Source organism: Rhinatrema bivittatum, chromosome 5, assembly GCF_901001135.1.
Source record: "Rhinatrema bivittatum chromosome 5, aRhiBiv1.1, whole genome shotgun sequence".
In the NCBI taxonomy this organism is placed as follows: Eukaryota; Metazoa; Chordata; class Amphibia; order Gymnophiona; family Rhinatrematidae; genus Rhinatrema; species Rhinatrema bivittatum.
Genome location: NC_042619.1, coordinates 70,496,930 through 70,518,921, shown reverse-complemented (window position 1 = coordinate 70,518,921; position 21,992 = coordinate 70,496,930). Strand labels below are relative to the sequence as shown.

Sequence of the window (21,992 nt, the reverse complement as noted above, 5' to 3'; positions counted from 1 at the left end):
GAATAAAAAAGTAAAGAAAAATACAAGTTTCTCCTCCTACCCTACCTCTTTTCTAGTTCTTCATTTTGTTCTACCCCTCTATATTCCTAGCCTAGTTCTTCCAGCATACTTCTTTCTTTGTTATGGAGGGTGTTTTTTCTAAAAAAAATAAGTGAAAAAAGAAAGAAATATGTTTCTCATACCACTCCTCCCTCTTTTCTGGATTTCTTTCTTGCTGTCTAGGTCTTTGTGCTGTTTGTAATTGACTCTACTGTATGCCTTGGGGCTTTAGATTCCTCTGTGCTGTTTGTGAAGGACCATACTGTATGCCTAGGGGCTTTAGATATCTTTGTGCTTTCTGCAATGGACCACGCTCTATACTTTCAGAGTTTAGATGACTTTGTACTCTTTGCAATTGACCATTCTCTATGCCTTGAAGGTTTTGACAACTTTGTTTCTTTGTGATTCTTCACACTGTACACATTAGTGGTTTTGATGCCTTTATGCTGTTTATGATTCCCCATACTATATCTTGGGTATCAGTGTTTGTCAGCATTTAGCTCTATGATTACCACAATTATCCAAATAACCATAACTGATTTAATGAGCCATTTGCAGTTTCACTCTACACGCCATGGATACTTAACATATGCATAACTTGATCCTTACTTTTTGACAAAAGATATGCTATGGTAGGATAAACCAGGTAGCCATGCTTCTGACTGAAACAGTCACCCTCACTCCAGCTGTCCTTGAATTTCTTTTCAAATCCCCATCCCCTTTGGAAGTTGCCAACCCTTGGTCTTACCCTATCCACCTGTTGCCTTGCATGCTTGCTGTGCCACTTCTTAGGTCCTTCATGCTTCTCCAGGTATCTCTTTGACTCTTCTGGTGCCTTTGCTTTTGATGCTATTCTTTATTTTCCTGCCTCAGCCCTTGAGGTTTACCTTGGGTCTTTTTTAGCTACTCTTCTTGCTGCATTGCTCTACTCCTACCATTTCAGTTTTTAATTTCCAGGGCCATTGCTGCTGCTATTACTTTAAGCCAGTCTTAGTATCTTAAGGTGCTTCCTCCTCTGCACCAGCTGTTTTCTTTATGCTATCCAAATCCTCTTCCCCTACGAAACTTGACAACTTTGGTCTTACCCAGGTCATCCGAAGCTTTACACAGGCCTTACCCACCCAGTCATCTTTAACTGTTTTATACCTTCTTGGGCATTTTCTTCAAATTCCATTCTGTTACAGTTCTTGCCATTATTGATCTCATCTGGTATTTAGCCTTTGATGGATTATACCACAGCAAAAGTTAAGGGCTGCAAAAGTAAAAAAAACTCAGAGCCAGGATGGTGCTCCTTCATAATCACTGCTTTTGAGGTAAAGGAGGCAATATTTGCAAAAACTGATTCAGAAGAAAAAGAGGACCAGAAGGCTCATCTTCATATTCTACCCAGCAGCCCCTTGGAGAGTACTCTAGAGGTCACTGTAAGTGAATCCAGGCTTCAGGCTCTACTGCCCCAGCTTCCAGAAGCCCTCACACCCCTTGCAACAGAAGAGGCTGGAAAACTTGCATATTCTACCTAGCAGCCCCCAGGAGAGGACTCTAGAGGTCACCGTGAGTGTATCCAGACTTCAGGCTCCTTTGGCCAAAATTCCAGAGGCCCTACATCCCTTGTAGCAGAAGAGGACCAGAAGCTGCTCCTTACTGTAAATTTACTACAGGTTTTATTCAGACAAATTGTAATTAAAAACAAATGTCAATAAGGTCTTTCTCTTTTTTCTACTGCTGTCCAGACAGATGTCCTACTCTAGAGTGAGGAACCAGTTCATTGTGAAAGATGTCTGCAGATCAACTCCCTCAGGAAAGAGGTGACAGAACTCAAAGAAGTGGTGGTAAGACCAAGAGGCATCCAGGAGAATGAGGACTATATTGATGAAATGCTTACCAAGGCATCTAAGATGGAGAACTCAAGCAGAGTTGAAGGTGAAACTGGTCTATGAGATGACAGCTGCACCATGATTACTACAGATACTAGACCCTATACCATGGCTGTGATTTTCCTTGAACTAAAGAACCGGTATGCAGTACTGGATGATGTCATCCCATGATGGGTAGGAACCAGGACATTCAAACATCAAAGCTGCAGGTAAAGCAACCACTGCACCTAGGATGTGGAGATTGGTGACTTGCTTCTGAGGGGCACAGAGGCATTCATCTTCTGACCAGATATTTTGTCCCAGGAGGTGTGCTGTCTGTTGGGTGCAAAAATCCAAGACATTATGGAGAGATTGCCAAGAATCCTCAAGCAAAATGACCACTACCCATTGCTGCTCATCTATGTTGGCACAAATGATACTGCAAGGTACAACACAGATTGTATCAAAAGTGTCCTCATGGCTCTTGGAGAGAGGGTAAAGCAGATAGGTGCACAGGTGGTATTCTCCACAATACTCCCAGTTAAGTATAAAGGCTCAGACAGGGAAGCTTGCTGCATAGATGGTGTCAACATGAGAGTTTTGGCTTCCTGTTCATGGGATGATATTTCAAGAATTGCTGAGCAGAAATGAGATCCACTTGTTGAAAAAGGTGTGCAGACTACTGAGGAGGGCTTTAAACTAGAATCATAGGGGAAGAGTGAAAAAAACCCTCTAAGGTAAATAAAACACTGAATACTAATCTTTTTGTTAGGAATGTAAATAATGGGAAGGGGAAAAAGAGACCATTATAGTTTTCTAAAGAAATAGCTGAAAAAGTAAGGGAGAAAAGGTTAGCATTCATAAACTTCAACAGATCACAGAAAGAGAAAGATAGGCAACAATATCTGGAAAAATTAAGAGAAGCTGGGAAAGTAGTCAGGAATGTGAAAATTCAAAACTAGAAGAAAAATAGCAATACTGTAAAATGGAGGGACAAAACTTTTTTTTTAGATATGTTAGTGATAAAGAAGTGCAAAAATATCATTGTGAGAATCACAAGTGAAGGGGAGGAATATGTAAAGGATGATGAGGAAAAAGCAAAATTGCTTAACAAATATTTATTTTCGGTATTCACTGGAGCAGGACCACATAATACAAACACAAATAAGATTGGAAGTGAAGAACTTACTAAACTTAGAGTAGATAAGGCGATGGGGCTGGGTGAGAAAAATCTGAGGGTACTAAGAGAACTTAGAGATGTCCTAGCAGCTCCACTGGCTAGTCTTTTCAATGCTTCTTTAGAGTCTGGAGTAGTTCTGGAGAACTGAAAAAGGGTGGATGTGAAGGTAAGCAGGAGGATGGGAACTACAGGCCAGCTAATATGATCTATGTGGTGTGCAAACTAATGGAATTGCTGCTAAAACAGAGGATAGTGCAATTTTTGGAATTCAATGGATTGCAAGATCTGAGGCAGCATGGTTTTAGCAGAGATAAATCTTCTCAAATTAATCTGATCAATTTCTTTGATTGGGTGACCAGAGAGTTGGATCAAGGTAGAGTGCTAGATGTAGTGTACTTGGATTTCAGAAAGGCCTTTGAAACAGTTCTGCACAGAAGACTTATTAATAAATTGTGCGTCCTTGCTTTGGATGCAAGAGTGACTGACTGTGTTAGAAACTAGTTCAGTGGGAGGCAACAAAGGGTAGTAGTAAATGGAGTTTTCTCTGAGGAGGGGGTTGTTACTAGTGGTGTGCCTCAGGAATTGGTTCTTGTACCGGTTGTTTTCAATATTTTTGTAATATAATGGAAGGGTTCTCGGGAAAGGTTTGTCTTTTTGATGATAATACCACAATCTGTATAGGGTGGACAGCCAGGAAGAAGTGGAAACATGAGGTGGGATCTAGAAAAGCTCAAGGAATTGTTTAAGGTCTGGCAGCTAAGATATAATGTTAACAATTGCAGAGTAATGCATTTAGGATGCAAAAACCCAAAGGAAAGGTACAGTATTAGAGGTGAATTTCTTCTGAGCACAAAGGAAGAGTGGGATCTGGGGGTAATTGTATCTGATGATCTTAAAGTGGCCACATAGGTGGATAAAGTGACAGTAAAAGCCAGAAATATGTTTGGAAAGGCATGTTCAGCAGAAAAAGGGAGATGATATTGCCCCTGTGTAGGTCCCTGGTAAGAACTCACATGGAATACTATATACAATTCTGGAGACCGCACCTTTAAAAGAATATAACAGTATGGAGTCGGTCCAGAGGGTGACCACTAAAATGGTCAGTGATCTTCATTCTAAAGCATATGGGGATAGACTTAAAAATCTAAACATGTGTACTCTAGAGGAAAGGTGAGATAGGGGAGATATGATAGAGACATTCAAATATCTCAAACATTTTCAAGCACAGGACGTGAGCCTTTTTCAATGGAAAGGAAGCTCTAGAATGAGGGGTCATGAAATGAGGTTGAAAGGGGGTAGACTCAGGAGTAATCTTAAGAAATATTTCTTTATAGAGAGGTTGGTGGATGGGTGGAACAGCCTCTCAGTGGTCGTGGTAGAGACAAAAACAGTATCTGATTTCAAGAATGCATGGGATAAATATAGAAGTAATGAGAATTATAATGCTAATTATAATGCTAAATTGATTGGATGGGCAAAAGGATCTTTTTCTGCTGTCATGTTTCTATGTTTCTAAGAGTCATTTTTTGCATTCCCTGAATCACGGGGTATTAAACAGCTAGTGGCTAAAAGCATTTGGTGCCTCTAGTCAGTAGCATCTTAATCTCTAGTGAAGACCAACTCTAGGCATGAACATCTAGCTCCTTCTCCTAATGATGAAAGATGAAAATATCAGGCCTCCTCCAGAGACTTCCTGTGGCTCCTCCCTGTCTAGGACTATACATGTTTGAAATCAATCAATCAATCAATAAATGGTGCGTTGAACAAGTTTGGTTGTTGTCCTTCCCTCTTCATTTGGAACCTTGGAGTGTTTTTGCCACTATGGGTGGCTGTTTTGCATCTCTCATGATTCTTTGGTGTCTTCATGCTATTCTTTCAGTTGCTTTGACCCTCTATCACTGCCTTGGGGGTTTATATGCCTTTTTTGGTGTTTTTTCACCTTTAATGGTGCCTTGAACTATTTATGCCATACTTGATGCCATTTTGCCCCTCTCGTTCAGTTTTGAAGGCTCAAGATACTCTTGTTGGGGCTTTTTACCCCACTTTTGAAGCCTTGGGGTGATCTGGCCACTCTTGCAGTTTTTTTGCCCTTCTGACAGTGCCTTGGAGAATTACTGCCAAAGCAGATATTGCTTTTTGCCCCATTGCATATCTTTGGGCTCTTCATGCCACTTTTGGTGCCACATTGACTTAGTCTAGATGAGTTGGCATGCCTTCATTTTTCTGATGATGTCTCCCTACCAGTTTGTTAGAAATTATAAGAAAAGCCCAATTTGGGAGCCCAAAATTGCTAAATTGCTTCCCCCATTGACTATAATGGAAAACAAATAAATAAAACAAACACAATTTTTTTTCAGTTGATCCAAACCAAACAAATGACTGTGACCTATGAAACAAATGTATAACCAAAACAAACTTTTTGATGCTACACATCCCTACTAAAATTCGAGCACTGAGATATGAGGTATTTACAACATTGTTTCAAAGATATGTGAAAATAAGTGTGCTTGTGTGCTATTTTTGCTTTTAGAATTTTATTTATTTAGCAATTTATTTATTTAGCAATTTATTTAGCAATTAGTGCCAGCTAAGAAGTGACAGCTGAGGAATATAAAGTGATATCAACATTCTTTGGCTCCTCCTGAGGCAGAATATTTCAAAACACAGTCCCATGTCGAAGATGAAGAAAAGGAGATGTGTCCTACATTGCTAGATAAGTACTGCATTGCAGAGAAACAGAGTATAATTACCTGCATAATTAAAAGAAAAAATAAGAAACAGAGTACTAGCAAATATGAACTATAGAGTTGGTCCAATTACTATATATAGGGCTAGGGTACATATTTGTTGACCAATTTATAGTCAAATGTGCCCAGTATAATGATCCTTTATGTAATTATTCTTTTAGATATTTATTGGTGTCACCATTTAAAGTACTATAATGGTGAGATGATACATGAACAGTGAATAGTGAAACAGAGCCAATGAAAAATTATGTTTGTGGGTGCTTTAACTAAGCCAGGTGATGAAGAAGCTTTAGGTTTAGCTTTTAGTAATCTCTGTGCTCTTTCTTTCTGAGTTGTGGCAGCAGTTATGGAATACTAGCATAGAGAGTGAGAGGCTAGTCATTCAAGATCCAGGGTATACAGTTCAGATGATCATGCTTTGCTTCCATAGCTTACCATGCTTCTGGAATCACACACTGGAATCATAGTCCTTGACATTTCCCATTCATTATTCTATGCATTATCAACATACAATATGTTAAAAAGAAGGACAATTCCATGTTTCAGCCTACAAGGGAAAAACTTTAAAATTCTATTGTAGAAAATATAACCCTTTCTTGCTCCCACCACACCAAACTATTATAATCTTTATTCCACAATAACTTCAGAACGCCATCGAACAAAACAATAAGGCACTCTAGGACAGTGGTTCCCTGTGTATATTGTTTCTTATCGTCTTTGGTCTGTGTTAATATTTGGCTCTCTGGTAATTATTATATAACCCACCAAGGACATAACAATATTGAGAACAAAGCACTAGCTGTCATGCCTTGTTGCTTAATTAACAGGCCACATCACATATGTCTAATTGTCTATTGATTCCAGTTTTACACTGACATTTTCCAACTGCATTCCTAATGATCAGAAAACAACTCATGCTCCGCACATATTATAAGAACAGTTTTTGTTTTATTCTCTTTTGGTGGGTACAAAAACCACAATTTCTTACACAGAACAAGATTATAAATAATATTGGAAACATGGGTGACCCGTAGTCTCTTTTGACTCTACACTGCAGACTGATGTCATACTCTAACTTTTTGTTGTTGTTATTAGACAGATGCACTTTGTGGAACACTGAATGAAGTAATAAAGTGAATGCAACAGCAAACAAGAGGATGACCAGCAACTTTTATAAAAAAAAAAAAAAGTCTCAATTTTATAACAGTGATGGCATTTGATATCAATTATTGCAATGAATTGTTCCCTAAGATGGTTAAAAAAGAATAGAGCTGTCCTCTACTGAATTTACATCAGTTAAAAAGCAAGCATGTTTCATATTCCTCTTTTTTGTAAAGAAAATGTAAATAATTTCTTTATTTTTTTCACAGGATTTACATGTTTATTATTTTTATATCACAGTTTTTTTCTAGTGATTTATTTCCACAACTGGATATTCTCCCACTGTATACATGGATGCTCTTGAGACACAGGTTAGCAGGTTCACTGACTTCTATAGCTATTTTCTCTTTTTGTTAAGATAGAGACCAAATGCTGCTCTTTCTGTGCAGATACGTCACAGTTTAATGCACCAATTGTCAAGCCTTATTAGCTTAAATGCCCTCAAGTAAAATCTGTTGATATTAACATACCCTCCCTCATCCCTCCCCCAAAAAACTAAATTCTGAATTTTCCTGATATAAAATCTGAGTTTGGGTTTCCGAGCTGAGCTCATGCACACGTTGTTGCTGATGATGCCTGGTGCATTCCGATGTACTTCCTGCTTTTCAGCCAGGTCAGAAGGTTCTTTAACGACACTCCCATGTCATGAGTCACAATCTGTGCTGTATTTCCATCAGTCACCAACACTGTTCAGTTAAGGCACTCAATAATTTTTTTGGTTTTTATGGTAGGTCCGATGCAATTACAGCCAATCCTGAACTGTGTCTGATTGCAGTTCCAGCATGTATGGCCTTCGGGCAGTCCGGAGTCAATACGCGACCATTTTCTCCTACACTGCCTGTGATGGATAATCTGGCTTTGTTTCTTATGGCTTCAGAAAAGGTCAACTAAGTTCAAAAGAAAGAAAAGAAAGTATTACAATATTTCCATTTAACATTGAACCTGGCACACAAAAACACCAAAATATTGATCTGTAGACATCTGCATTTGTTTCATGTTATTTTTTTAAAGAAATACATATGTGTCTATAAATATAAATGAACTTTCAAAAATATTAATCGCTCAGAAAATATTGTGAAAGTTATAAGATTTATGATAAAAATAGGGTAGATATATTACATTCAAACTTGAACTACCTCAAACCAAACTGATAATCTATAGCTTGATGATTTATGATGTTGACTGGTTTATTCTGCCTTAGTTTATTTAGTTCCCATTTAAATAGTAAATCCTTCAGAAATTTGTTATATGCTTTGACTAAAGCAAAAAATATATCCCCAAAACATAAATTTACATGAATCCTCAGTCATGCTAAATTTGTTTACAGCCAAATGAGATACTCATAATGGTTTTCATTTATTTTAATGTTTAGTCTTATATTTTAGATAATATGAGATACATGAATGAAACCCAATGAGGAAATATAGGGCCCGACAGAAAGGCAGGAAATACATTGGGTCTTATCTATAAAGAACTTTTCCTGATTTTTGTGTCTATAGGAAAAAAAACTTTATTGAATAAGGTCCATTGTAAGGCATGATATTGTGATTATTATAGATAAAATGATCCCTTTTCATCATTATGTAGAGAAATTACATAAAAGCTGGTTTAAAATAAAATGAAAGAGGACATTATAAAATAAATATGCTTCATAGGTTTAGAATGTGGATTAGGCTAGCACGATATGACAAAGTTGTGCCTGGATGTTCAAAATTTTGCTACAGGTGTGTGTCTACCTTCAGAGAAGAAAGAGGCCACCAAAGACTGAATTAATCAATCCATCATTCATAATGACATTGTACAACAAAGATTTTTGCCGCCAAAGACTGAATTAATCAATCCATCATTCATAATGACATTGTACAATATGGATTTTTTTTTCCAGAGGCAGACAATGGAAGGAAATAATTAACAAATGGAGTTCAAAATGCCTCTCTATGTAATGTCTGATTATAATACATAATAGGCTGATGTACTTATTTTACTGTGACCAAAAGGTTTAGAGAGGAAAGTTCCTTTCATAGGTAATGAGCAAAACATAGCCTCTTGCCAACTTAGGGCCTCATTTTCCATTATCGCAGTGGTAACGCATTGTTACCGCGTGCGATAGAAATCGGGGGCGTGGCCCATGCAAATAGGTGTTTTTTCATGGTTCGCAAATGTTTGGCCGCACGCGCTACTATCGCGTGCGGCGAAACGGGTTCGCGTGCGGCGAAGCTGTTTCGCGTGCGGCGAAACAAATATCGCAGTACGCGATGAAAAGTTCAAAATAATATCGCGTACCGCGCCGTTGCCGCGGTACGCGATATAAAATGAAACCAAATACCGCGTCACGCGATAATGTGTCTGGTATAAAACCTGACTTCCTGCCCCTCCTCCTTTGAGGGTTTGGAAGGAGTGTTGGATAGAGAAGGTAGGTGTTGGTGGTATAGAGAAGTGGTTTAGAGAATTGAATACTGAGTGCGCTGTCCTGTGTTTCTGTTATAATTTGTTACCCTTTACCTTGTGTCTTTTGTAATCTGTGTTTGAGTGCAAGTTTGTTAGTCAACTGTTTGTCCATCTGTGTGGAGGAGGGGGAGGAGGAGGAGGAGGAGGAGGAGGAGGAGGAGTGTGTTGGTGGTGGTGGTGGTGAGGAGGAGGAGAGAGGAGTGTGTTGGTGGTGGTGGTGGTGGTGAGGAGGAGGAGAGAGGAGTGTGTTGGTGGTGGTGGTGGTGAGGAGGAGGAGAGAGGAGTGTGGTGGTGGTGGTGGTGGTGAGGAGGAGGAGGAGAGGAGTGTGGTGGTGGTGGTGGTGGTGTTGGTGGTGGTGAGGAGGAGAGAGGAGGATGGAGCGTGAGAGGAGTGGCAGGAGAGGAGAGAAGAGGGGTGTTGAGAGTAGGGGGAGGGGGATGGGGGGGGGGGAGGGAGGAGGAGGAGGAGGAGGGACGTAGGGGACTGAGGAGTAGGAGCAGGGACAGGGACAGGGGTAGTGGGAGAGATAGGCAGGAGGGAAGACATAGGAGGGAGGGGGAGGGGGATGGGGTGAGGCAGGATAGGATGGCGGGAAGAGGTAGGGCTAGACAGGCAGGGCAGAGGGAAAGGGAGTGGGAAGTGCAGGGTCAGGTGGGGGGGGAGGAAGGGAGTGGGGAACCTGGGGGGGTGGAGAGAGAGGACAGGGAGGAAAACCCTCCGGAAGTGGCACCCCAACCAGGCAGCCAGGCCAGGGTCAGGCAGCGTGCCCTCAGGTTCAGCCAGGAGGACAATGACATGCTCATCGAGGGTGTCCTGCGCCACTATGCGCGGCTGTTTGGGAACCTGTCGGTGAGGACCAGCAAGGCAGCAAAGGCCGAGATCTGGTCCAGCATAGCTGGGCACATACAGCGGCAGAGCGACATCCCTCGCACCGGGGAGCAGGTGGCCCACCGCTACCGCGACATTAAGGCCCAGCTGAAGACCCGCATCGCTGACAGGAACCAGTACCTGAAGAACACAGGCGGACGGTCCCCATGCCCCATCCGGTTCACCCCAATGGAGCAGCAACTGATGGAGCGGCTGGGACCAGATGTCTTCGAGGGATTGCATCCCCACCTGGATACATCCCACCTCGAAGATGGTAAGTTGCCCTCTGGGCCCCCCCCCCCCCCCACCCCCGTGAACGGTCGTGACACAATGTTTAGGCCAGGTTTCAGTTTCTGTTACCCATGTGCTCTGCAGAACTGTAGTGGCCCCCCCTCCCCCAGTCAGCAAGGGGCAGGCAGCAGGGTGCAAGGCATGCTGGCAACAGGTCACTGTCTCCATGAGGGCCAGGCCCTAACTGACACAGTGAGCTGGGCCCAGAAGCCTGGCCTGTGCACAGGCCAGGCTTCTGGGCCCAGCCCCCCTCCCCCAGTCAGCAAGGGGCAGGCAGCAGGGTGCAAGGCATGCTGGCAACAGCTCACTGTCTCCATGAGGGCCAGGCCTCAGGCCTCAGCCCCACCACCCATGCCATGAGGAATGTCCCAAAGGACTCAACTGTACTGTATATGCAGAATGACATGTTGGTTTTACATTAGCTGCCCCTGTGTGCCATCACAGTACTATGACAGAACAGCTGTGGTACTGATGCAGTGTATCCCCTTTCTCCCCAATCTTCCTACAGAGCCATCTGGTCCCAGGCAGCAGCCCTCTGATGACAGCTGGGAGGGCCCAGGCACAAGCAGAGATCCACCAGGGCTCAGGCGGCCGCCCATGCTGACGAGGCCATTCTACATGGACGCGGAGACACAGTGGTCAGAGGAGGAGGAGCAGGAGGAGGAGGTGGTGCAGGCTACAATGCCAACCCCAGGCAGCCCCTATACCCTGACTGAGGCCTTTGAGGAGTTCGAGTGGGGCCACCCCCACACTCCTCTGCGGGCAGCCATCCCGGGGAGCTCAGTGGGTACCCCACCCATCCCGGACACACCAGTGATGTCCCCAGTCAGCCCTGCACTGGAAGCTGGGCCAGCAATGGTCATGGGACATCCCCCTGGCCCGGAGGAACCGCCAGCAGCGCCACCTCTGCAACCCCAGGTGCAACCAGTGGCTGACGCAACGGTGCAACAGGTGGCGCTGGAGTTACGTGCCCTGAGGCGAGCATGGAGGCAGCAGAGGCAAGACCTCCACCTGATGACAGCAGCGCTGACAAATGTAGGGAGCAGCCTCTCTGCAGCAATAGGCACGCTTAGCACCATCATGATGCAGATTGTGCAGCGGCTGCCGGACGTGCAGGCATCCTCATCGGCAACCTCAACACCCCAGCCAAGTCCCTCAGTGTCCCGAGGCCGCAGGGGCCGTCCACCGAAGAAGCTGCCACCACCCAGTGGACCATCTGGACGTGGCAAGGGGCCCTGAGGGGACCAACATGCCCATAAATGGGGTATGGGCAGGTACACCCAATCAACACTGTGATGCACACCCCCACAGAGGGGCAGTGCCGTCGAGATGGAAGAACATGTCCTGCTGGCTGCTCCCCACAGAGGGGCAGTGCCGTCGAGATGGAAGAGGATGTCCTGCTGGCTGCTCCCTACAGAGGGGCAGTGGCATCGAGATGGAAGAGGATGTCCTGCTGGCTGCTCCCTACAGAGGGGCAGTGCCGTCGAGATGGAAGAACATGTCCTGCTGGCTGCTCCCCACAGAGGGGCAGTGCCGTCGAGATGGAAGAGGATGTCCTGCTGGCTGCTCCCTACAGAGGGGCAGTGGCGTCGAGATGGAAGAGGATGTCCTGCTGGCTGCTCCCTACAGAGGGGCAGTGCCGTCGAGATGGAAGAACATGTCCTGCTGGCTGCTCCCCACAGAGGGGCAGTGCCGTCGAGATGGAAGAGGATGTCCTGCTGGCTGCTCCCTACAGAGGGGCAGTGGCGTCGAGATGGAAGAGGATGTCCTGCTGGCTGCTCCCCACAGAGGGGCAGTGCCGTCGAGATGGAAGAGGATGTCCTGCTGGCTGCTCCCCACAGAGGGGCAGTGCCGTCGAGATGGAAGAGGATGTCCTGCTGGCTGCTCCCCACAGAGGGGCAGTGCCGTCGAGATGGAGGGGGACGCACCATGCAAAGCTCCCACCCACCTGCTCACCTGTTCCACCGCCATCCGCTGTGCCACTCTGCTGTCTCCCACCGCCATCCGCTGTGCCACTCTGCTGTCTCCCACCGCCATTCGCTGTGCCACTCTGCTGTCTGCCACCTTCTGTTTCAAGAGCTGCACAATCTGACAGTGTGCTGTAGGATGACCGGTCTGCTGACGGCATGTTGATGCTGGTTGTGTGGTGCAATCTGTGCCTCATGTCTCCAAACGCCATGTGCTGCTGTGTCCTCCTGGGCCTCCGCCTGCTGCTGCTGCTGCTGTGTCCTCCTGGGTCTCCTGCTGCTGCTGCTGCTGTGTCCTCCTGGGTCTCCTGCTGCTGCTGCTGTGTCCTCCGCCTGCTGCTGCTGCTGTCTGGTCCTGACCCTTCACTGCTGTAGCCTGAACCGTCATGTGTTTGCCTGCTGCCTACATGCTGAACCGCTGGGTACCTTGTCTGCTGGCTGGCCTGTCAGGCTGTCCTCTTTCAGTGCACTCTTCCAACATGGACTGCCTGGGGCCTGGACTTTCACTCTGCTGGCTGGCCTGTCAGGCTGTCCTCTTTCAGTGCACTCTTCCAACATGGACTGCCTGGGGCCTGGACTTTCACTCTGCTGGCTGGCCTGTCAGGCTGTCCTCTTTCAGTGCACTCTTCCAACATGGACTGCCTGGGGCCTGGACTTTCACTCTGCTGGCTGGCCTGTCAGGCTGTCCTCTTTCAGTGCACTCTTTCAACATGGACTGCCTGGGGCCTGGACTTTCACTCTGCTGGCTGGCCTGTCAGGCTGTCCTCTTTCAGTGCACTCTTCCAACATGGACTGCCTGGGGCCTGGACTTTCACTCTGCTGGCTGGCCTGTCAGGCTGTCCTCTTTCAGTGCACTCTTTCAACATGGACTGCCTGGGGCCTATGCCTGTCTACTCATTGTATACTGACCAGCGGTAAACTATGTATTACAGTATCCAAGCTATTGGGGTGCCACTTCCTGTTCCTAGGTAATCATGCTTTGCCAGTACTGATAACACCCACTACCTGCATATGTGTGAATACTGCTGATGGTGGAGTGATGTAGTCCGGATTTGGATCCCTTTGGATCCATTAGCTATCTAGTACTTGCAGATAATGAATACCTAGGAACATCAATTGTATGCTGTTACTGCTCACATAATACTTGACTATACCCTGCTGAATGTTGTCAGGAATAAATATCCTGTTTAACCTGCCACCTATTGTGTCGTTGTTATGTTCCTAATGTGCTGTTGGTGTCCCCCCGCCACACCTTGCATGCTATATCCCACATTGCAGCAATACAGAGTGTCCAAACTGTCCCCTGCCTGAGGGTCACTATTGCTACATGTACACCTGTCTGCCACATACCTTACAGAGTCAAACATAGGGCAGTACCAGACATGTCCCTGACAGTAGAAGAGGTATTGTTCCTCAGTACAGGGAATGCACAGTAATGGAGTCTGCTGATGTATGCCAGCACTCCTGATCTGTGAGGAAAGGGGAAGAGGTGGGCAGCTATGTCTTGCAATAGCACTGCTCATGTCATGCACTGATGTTGGTGAGGAGGCCAGACATGGATATCTGACCAGGGTTCAGTATGGTACCTATCTGTGCATGACCCACACCATGTAAGTAAGGCGAACTGATGCTAAGGTACTAGCCAACTTTGCTTCCTAGATGGTCTCTCACCTATGCAGGTAACTGGATGATAGCATCCAGCACTGCTGGGTGACTGACCGAGAGGTTGGCATGCACGACATCCATGATAGTGGTAGGGCATGCACACTCTTAATTTCCAGGCACCATTGGCATACAATACTGTGTAGGCCTTTCCAGCTGTACATGCGAAGCATGTACCGTGTGCAATCCCATATATCGTTGTGCATCCCCACCATGGCAGCATGGTTGTGTGCCAGGAACGCCATCCTATGGGCACGCTTATAGCATTAAGGTTGTGGGCCCCTGACAAGTGTGGGAAGGGAAAGGTAATGTGGCTATCTGCATGCTGTGTATTACAGCAGTTGCACAGACTGTCAGCAGCCAGCTAAGTGGGCTGTTAGTTGTACAGAGAGGGGACAATATTAATGGCAACATGTCATACCTGTGTACAGGGTGCACACAGTGTAACACATGGTTAACAGCCCTTAAGTGTGTTTAGCGGGTGTCCATGTGCACACTGATGTGGTGACTGCTGTTGTGCAGTCACTGTTACTCACCCATGTAGGAGTTTGTGGGTCTGAAAGGTGCAGATATCACAACAAGGGGTCCCCATCCATAGTGGCACACATCCCTCTGGTGCCATCTCCTAGCTGTGGGGTGTGCATGGCTCCTCCATTACCTGTTCCAATGGTGGACATGGCCCACCATCTGATGGCCCACACTGTGTGGTCCACAGTCCTACAGTGTCTTCACATATGTAAGGTCACTACACACACATATGCCAGCCACTCACCAAGGTGGACTGTCCTTGGTGATAGGGCATGTTGATTGGCTAACCAGTACAGGGCAGTCACAGGTATCGGTCAGTTGTGACAGATATTTGTTAGACATAACTGTCCCTCAAAAGTGCAACAATCATTCACATGCTGCAGAACCCCAGTGGACTTTCCTTCCTACAGGTGTGCAGTTGCGACAGTTACAGGTGAACAATGTTGCTCACACATCATTTTCAGCAGACATTTAACACAGACTGTGTGACCTGTGTCACCATCATGTTATGTAGCCACCTCACACCCATTGTGCCACAAACCCTGTCGTGTAGCTCCTGTACCTGCAAGCCTTTTTTGAGGGACATAATGTGGATGGGACGCCTACCCTCCCAACGTACCAATATGGGTGCAGCTATGTCACGCGGAGGGACATGTAGGTCCATGTGTGGCCCTTATTCCCTATATGCCTGCACACAGCGCAGTTAGCAGTACTGGTACCACCACTGTGCACCAGCTCCTGTGCACTACATACTTGGGAAGCAAGGTAAAGGGGTCTCCTACACATATGGCCTGTCAGGCAGTGCCACAGGTCATTCAGCATGTGGAAACAGTAATGTTCTGCTGATAATGATGTGTGTGCCACATTGGTTAGCTGTCACCGTCTGACTGACCAGCACACCTGTAGGGAGGGAGGTACACTGGGGTTCTGCAGCATGTGAATGATTGTTGGCCTGTTCTAATTCAGTAGATTATAATGAAGATCTGTATCACTGGGTGTCACACACTTCTGTACTCATGGCATTACTAAGGACTCTGTTGGTGCAGCCATGGAGGACACAAACCATGACTGATGGTTGTCCACTGTACGTGGACATCAGGAAGCTGTCACCTGTCGAACGCTTGCCATACATGGTGTACAGTGTTGCCTCCATGTCCATGGCACTGTGTGGCCTGTGTATGCACTGAGGCAGAGGCCAAGTGCAACAATGAACACTGTGATGGTATTTGTCAGCTGCCCTTAGGCACATCTTGCTTCACTGACACATTCCACCTCATTAAGAACAGGTAGCCATGTCAGAACATACAGCATATACCGTGCAGCCTGTTCAACGTCTGCATACCCAGCTAGTGGAAACCAGGACCATACAACTGTGGTGCAGCAGGTAGCACAATTGTTAAGGATGCACATGTGCTTGGCCAAGTGTGAGGTATTTGAACACTGTGAGCAGCCATGGCAGGGGCTGATGGCACCTGTTGGCCCTCCTTATATACCCTTGTGGAAGACATCGCTGGGTGCAGCCAGGTCACATGCTGCCAGACAGGTGCACCCTCATAAGGTCCAGTACCTGTAGGCTCCAGGTGTACATCTGCATGGGATCATGCTTGAGGGCCAAAGCAAGAGTGGATGGTGGTGAAGGGGGGGGGGGGGTGTGTGTGTAATGCAGAGCCTAGGTACCACCTGTACCCCGAGATGCCATCCTGGTATGGGGTGCTGCAGTGGGCAACACCATCATTGTCAGATAGTGGCAACACAGCAACCTGTCCCAGTCACACAAGCTGGGTGGGATGGGTTTGCATATCTTGTGGCCAGACTGGGGGGGAGGCATGGTTATGGTCAGAGCGCAGACCAATCCTCAGCCCAATCGGTCACCTTCCTGCCCTGTGTACCATTATACCGTACAGTATGAGGGCGACAGGCCACTGTATCCTACATACTTTAAGAGCCACACATGCTTCCTGTATGAGGAATCCTTTATTTATTGTAATTATTTATTTCAGTTTGTTATATCCCAACATTCCTGACAATAGTCCCATCATGCTGGTTCACATGACACAGGAGTGCAAAATATGCTTACACTTGAACAATAGTGCAGAAAAACCTGTTACATGTAACAGCGGAATATAGAATATGGAGTAAGAAGGCAACATATGAAAAGGAAAACAAGATACGTATATATAATCACATTGTCAGAGGTAGCTAATAGTCCTATCTATGGTGAGGTGTGTTGACTGTTAGGAGTTAAATAATAGTGGAGTTATGGACAAGCCTGCATGAACAGCCATGTCTGGCGTCTCCATAGATGATAGGGTCAGCCATTGGTTTCTCGCCCTGCCTGACACGCTGTCCTCCCCATCACATGCCAACAGTCAGGCCATCACCTTTGTAGCCAAACATGCATAGGGTGGCTGGGTAGCCCCAGCCCACAGCTCCGTGCAGCCAGCACTGCTGACACTTTCTTCAGGTGAGATGTCATGACAGGAGTATGTCCGGCCTGCATTAAATGGTGGCAGTGTGTCCCAACAGGGGCCATCTATATCATGAGGGGTCTGACGGCATGTGTGTGTGCTGCTTCCAGGAGCATGCATGGCCAGGTAGCTCGTCCTTGCTGCTGAGGTGCACTGTGTTGCTGGGTAACTCCATCAGATAATGTGTGCCATATCTGGAATAACACAGGTGTGTGGTACACCTTGGATGGCAGAAGTGCACTGCACAGCAACCCAGAGTATGTAGCAAGTGCTTAGCCCAATGGCACAGAATAGGTATCACACATACAGCACCTCAGCAGAGGCTTGAGGCAGCGCTTCCCCACCCTATTATGGCCTACATCCTCTGTGGCAGGCCAGCACCCCACACAGTTATTGGGTGGACACACATAGCAGGTGAAGCACGTAGCAGACTGACAGGAGCTCTGCACACTAACCTATGTCCTAACCCATTGGTGGGCAAACAGGCCGTCTGGGGCAGGGGTCTGCCCCAGGCCAACCTTAAAAGTGTGTCTGTATAAGGTGTTGGCGAACCTGGCTACCCCTGAGTGTGGTGTCATGCCGTCGTGCACGCGCACATGGGGGATCAGGTCTGAGGTCTGGAGCTATAGCCACAGGTATTCCATGGCGAAGAGCCACATTATGGAACACACAGCAAAGCAGGATTATTTCAGCAACCTTGGGGGGGGCATACAGTAGCGCTCCCCCACTCTTGTCCAAACATCGGAAGCGGCTCTTCAAGAGGCCGATGGTACGTTCGATGACCATGCGGGTAGCAGTTAAGGACTGATTATAGGCCAGCTGTTGTGCTGTGGCAGGCTGGGGGATCGGGGTCATCAGCCAGGGCCTGCATCCATAGGCTGCGTCTCCTGTAGCAATGACATAGGGAACAGATTACACATACTTATGTTTCTGTCCCATGGGTGTATGTGCTCAATACATGCAGTTGAACCGGATGGCACGAGGCAGCCCATTCCTGTTTCCCTACACCTTATGTGTGTGGTGTCAGGATTGCTTTGGCACACAGCTGGTGTGTGGCTATTAGGCGTTATAGCACGTGAAGGGCCCCTAAACAGTGAGATGTATGTCAGCTCTGTGTATGCAGTTGGTGCATTACACCACTGTCCTGACATCCCTGTGTCTAAATCATATGCAGTATGCACACCAGGCATTGTGTACTGACATATGTGCTCAGGTACACCTTCTCTGTCGGTATGCCTACCCAACAACATACATGGTGTCAACTGGCTGCCCCTCAATGTGCACAACTGAGTAGAGATGTTCATGCAAGGTCTCAGGAACGTCAGGGGCTCACTAACACCTGTGGATGTGAGCTGCTCTTACATGACAGGTCCCAATTCATCTTGCACACTGCCAGTATCCATGCCTACACCCAATATGTGTAGGCTGTCCACCTGTGCGGTGAGGTGAGCAAGCCATGCCACATACAAGGCGTACTGCATAGTTTGTGCTTGGCAGCCAATGGTACATGGTTGGGTGCCTGAGCCATTACACCACTTTCAGTAACACAATGTCCCACTCAGGTCTGTTGTGATGGGGACCTGTGACTCCATCACAACAGGCGTCTACATCACCTTTGTGTGCCATTACAGAGATGACCCTTGCAAAAATGTTATATGCATGTTAATGTGGATCTTACCTACAAGCCAACCATCGCCATACAGGCCATCTTCGAATTTGCGAAACAGAGCTGATTGCCTGAGTACGAAGGCATCGTGCGCTGACCCCGGGAATCTGGACATCACCGAGAGGATACGCATTCCAGCATCACACACCACTTGCACGTTGAGGGAGTGGAACTGCTTCCTGTTGCGGTAGGCTGCCTCCGTCTCACGGGGTGGAACGATGGCCACATGGGTGCAGTCAATAGCTCCAATGACATTCGGAAAGCGGGCAACGGCATAGAAACCACGCTTGAGGTCCATCAGGTCCTGTCTGTTGCGTGGGAATGCTATGTAGCGAGGCATGCGGTCCATAACAGCTGCAATGACCTGGTGCAGACACCGGGAAAAGGTGCTCTGTGACATGCCACCCACAACAGCTACCGTGGATTGGAAGGAGCCACTTGCTGTGAAATGCAGGGCGGCCAAGAGTTTGGTCAGGCCGGGGATGGCACGGCTCCTTCGGGTTCGGGCCTCAAGGGCACCTCGTATGTCTCCATATAGTTCCATGATGGCACGAGTGCTGAGGCGATATCTGCTGATGACTACATCCTCTGGCATTCCCAGCAATGAGGTTCGTGGCAGATAGATCCGATGTCTGTAACGATGGCGACGTCGACCAACATCCTGGCGTCTGCATCTGCGTTGGGCCTGGTCAGCCATGGCGTGCACCTGCCCCATACACTGTGAATGTGTGGAGCAGATTCACCTACTAAGAACAGGCCTTTTTATTGGCCAGCTCTACATTTGTAGGTCTATGGGGATTGGTTTGGCAAATTTTCGTTCAATGCGCTATTAGCGCGCTGCGCGCTGTGCGCCGCAATAGACTGTATCGCATTTGAAAGGGTTGTAGTTATTGGCCGCGTTAGGAGCCGCGCTAACACCGCCGCAGGTTTCGCGCCACGCGATACGTCGTGCTAACACCGCCGCGGGGTTTGCGCCACGCGATACCTCCTCCCTACTTTACATTTGCCCCGCCCCAACTCCGCCCCCTGAATACATTATTCCGTATTTGCATTCGCGAACCGCGATATATGCTTGTTATCGCGGTTCGCAAATTTAGCGCAGGCGGTACAGCCGTATCGCGCGCGGTAACTCTTTGGAAAATGAGGCCCTTAGTGCCCCTATTCATCATACATAGCCTTTATAAGCTGAAGATTATTTGTCATAGTAAAGAACCACATTCTCCAAGAGATGGGCCTGGTACTGCATAATACGGTGGATCTAGAAATGTAAACATAGCGGTAGTCTAATCTGGAGAAACAGTGCGCCAAAAGCAGATCACTGTTTTACAAGAGGAACATTTCAACAGCAGCAAGAGTTGGCAAATTCATCCAGTTAATGGATTTTGCTGGATTCAGTAAATCTGTATTCCTGAGTATAATAATGGAATTTATAACATACAAAAGTATGATCTTGGCAAATGAGACATTAGTGCTAAGAACATTAACCACCCAGCTTGGTGGAGGGACTGAGGGCAGGTCTGTACCATTATGGACTGAGTACTTATGACACCTGGATAACTTTTTTTTTTTTTTGTAATTCAAGAAATGAAAGAAATGAAGGCTGACATAATAGGAATCACTAAAATCTTTTGGAAGGAAGCAGGAGGGCTTACTGTAATATCCACACCAGAATAACAGTACAAAATTATTTATGCATGGGAAAAAAATAACCAATAGGGAGTGTCTTTTATTCTAAGAACATAAAAATTGCCAAACTGGATCAGGGTCCATCAAGCCCAATATCCTGTTTACAATACTGGCCAATCCAGATCATAAGTACCTGGAAAAATCCCAAACTGTAAATAGATCTCATGCTGCTATTGTGCAATGATACGTAGGGACTATTCCCTAAAAGGTACATTTTAAAAGTTGCACGCAGGTGCACATGTGTGTGCATTTGCTGGCGCGTGCACATGATGACACCATTTTGTTAACGTGTGCGTTTATGTGTGCATGTTATAAAATCAGCTACCTGCGTGCACATATGAGCAAAATTTTACATCGACGCATGCATGTGCATGCGAATCCCATCTCGATCGCATAAAGGGGGAAATTAGTAGGTACACGCTGCGATGTGATAGCCCCATTTCCCAGTTTCTTCCCAGTTCACCCCTGTAAAGGAATGAACTTCCTAAACCCCCTACCTAACCTGCCTCCCTTTTACCCTACCAGCACTGACCCCTAAAACCCCGCTGACTGCCCTAGATTTTTTTGTTTTAATATTTATTCGCAGTCCATAGTAGCAGCAGGTTACGTGGTTATCCAATCCTGGCATGCACTTCTGCATAACACTGACTTACTGATGCTGTCCTGGCCCGCCCATGCTCCACCCAGGCTTCGCCCCTGGCTTGCCCCTTTTTCGCAAAACCTTCAGTATTCGTGTACTTGAAGATACGTGCATGGCTGCGGGCTTCTTAAAATCCGTGCTTCCCAGTCATGTGTGTATTTCCTGGATTGGCTGTGTGTAGGGCTTTTAAAATTCACCCTTAAGTTACTTGGTTAACAACAGTTTATGGACTTCTCCTCCAGGAACTTGTCCAAACCTTTTTTTAAACCAAGCTATGCTAAATGTCTTAACTACATCCTCAGCAATGAATTACAGAGCTTAATTGTACATTTAGTGAAAAAGAATTTTCCCCGATTTGTTTTGAATGTGTTATTTACTAATTTCATGACATGTCCCCTAGCCTTTGTATTTTATGAAAGATTAAATAACTGATTTACATTTACACATTTTATCATATCGCTCCTCAGCCATCTCTTCTCCAAGCTGAACAGCTCCAACCTCTATAGCCTTTCTTCATAGGAGAGCTGTTCCATCTCCTTTATCATTTTGGTTTCCCTTCTCTGTAGCTTTTCCAATGCAACAATATCTTTTTTGAGATGTGGTAATCAGAACTGCACACACTATGATCACTGTTGCTGAGCAGCCCCACTACCATTACCTCACGTACCAAATCATGTGTTCTACTAAGAATTAGGTCTAAAATGAATCTCCCTCTCATTGATTTCCAGACCACCTGCTCCAAGAAGTAGTCACTTATTTCATCTGGAAATGTTACCTCCCTAGCATAT

The 21,992-nt window shown here is 46.4% G+C and overlaps 1 protein-coding gene across 3 annotated transcripts in view; it reads right to left on the bottom strand.

Annotated features, from left to right (window-relative positions):
- Positions 1-7,425: 7,425 nt before the first annotated feature.
- Positions 7,426-21,992, bottom strand: part of GRIA4 (glutamate ionotropic receptor AMPA type subunit 4) — a 690,840-nt gene continuing 676,273 nt past the window's right edge. For all 3 annotated transcript variants that reach the window (XM_029602429.1, XM_029602431.1, XM_029602428.1), the window contains one exon: positions 7,426-7,867. In XM_029602429.1, coding sequence (XP_029458289.1) covers positions 7,703-7,867 — 165 coding nt within the window. In that variant the 3' untranslated portion in view covers positions 7,426-7,702. The remainder of the gene's footprint in view (positions 7,868-21,992) is intronic.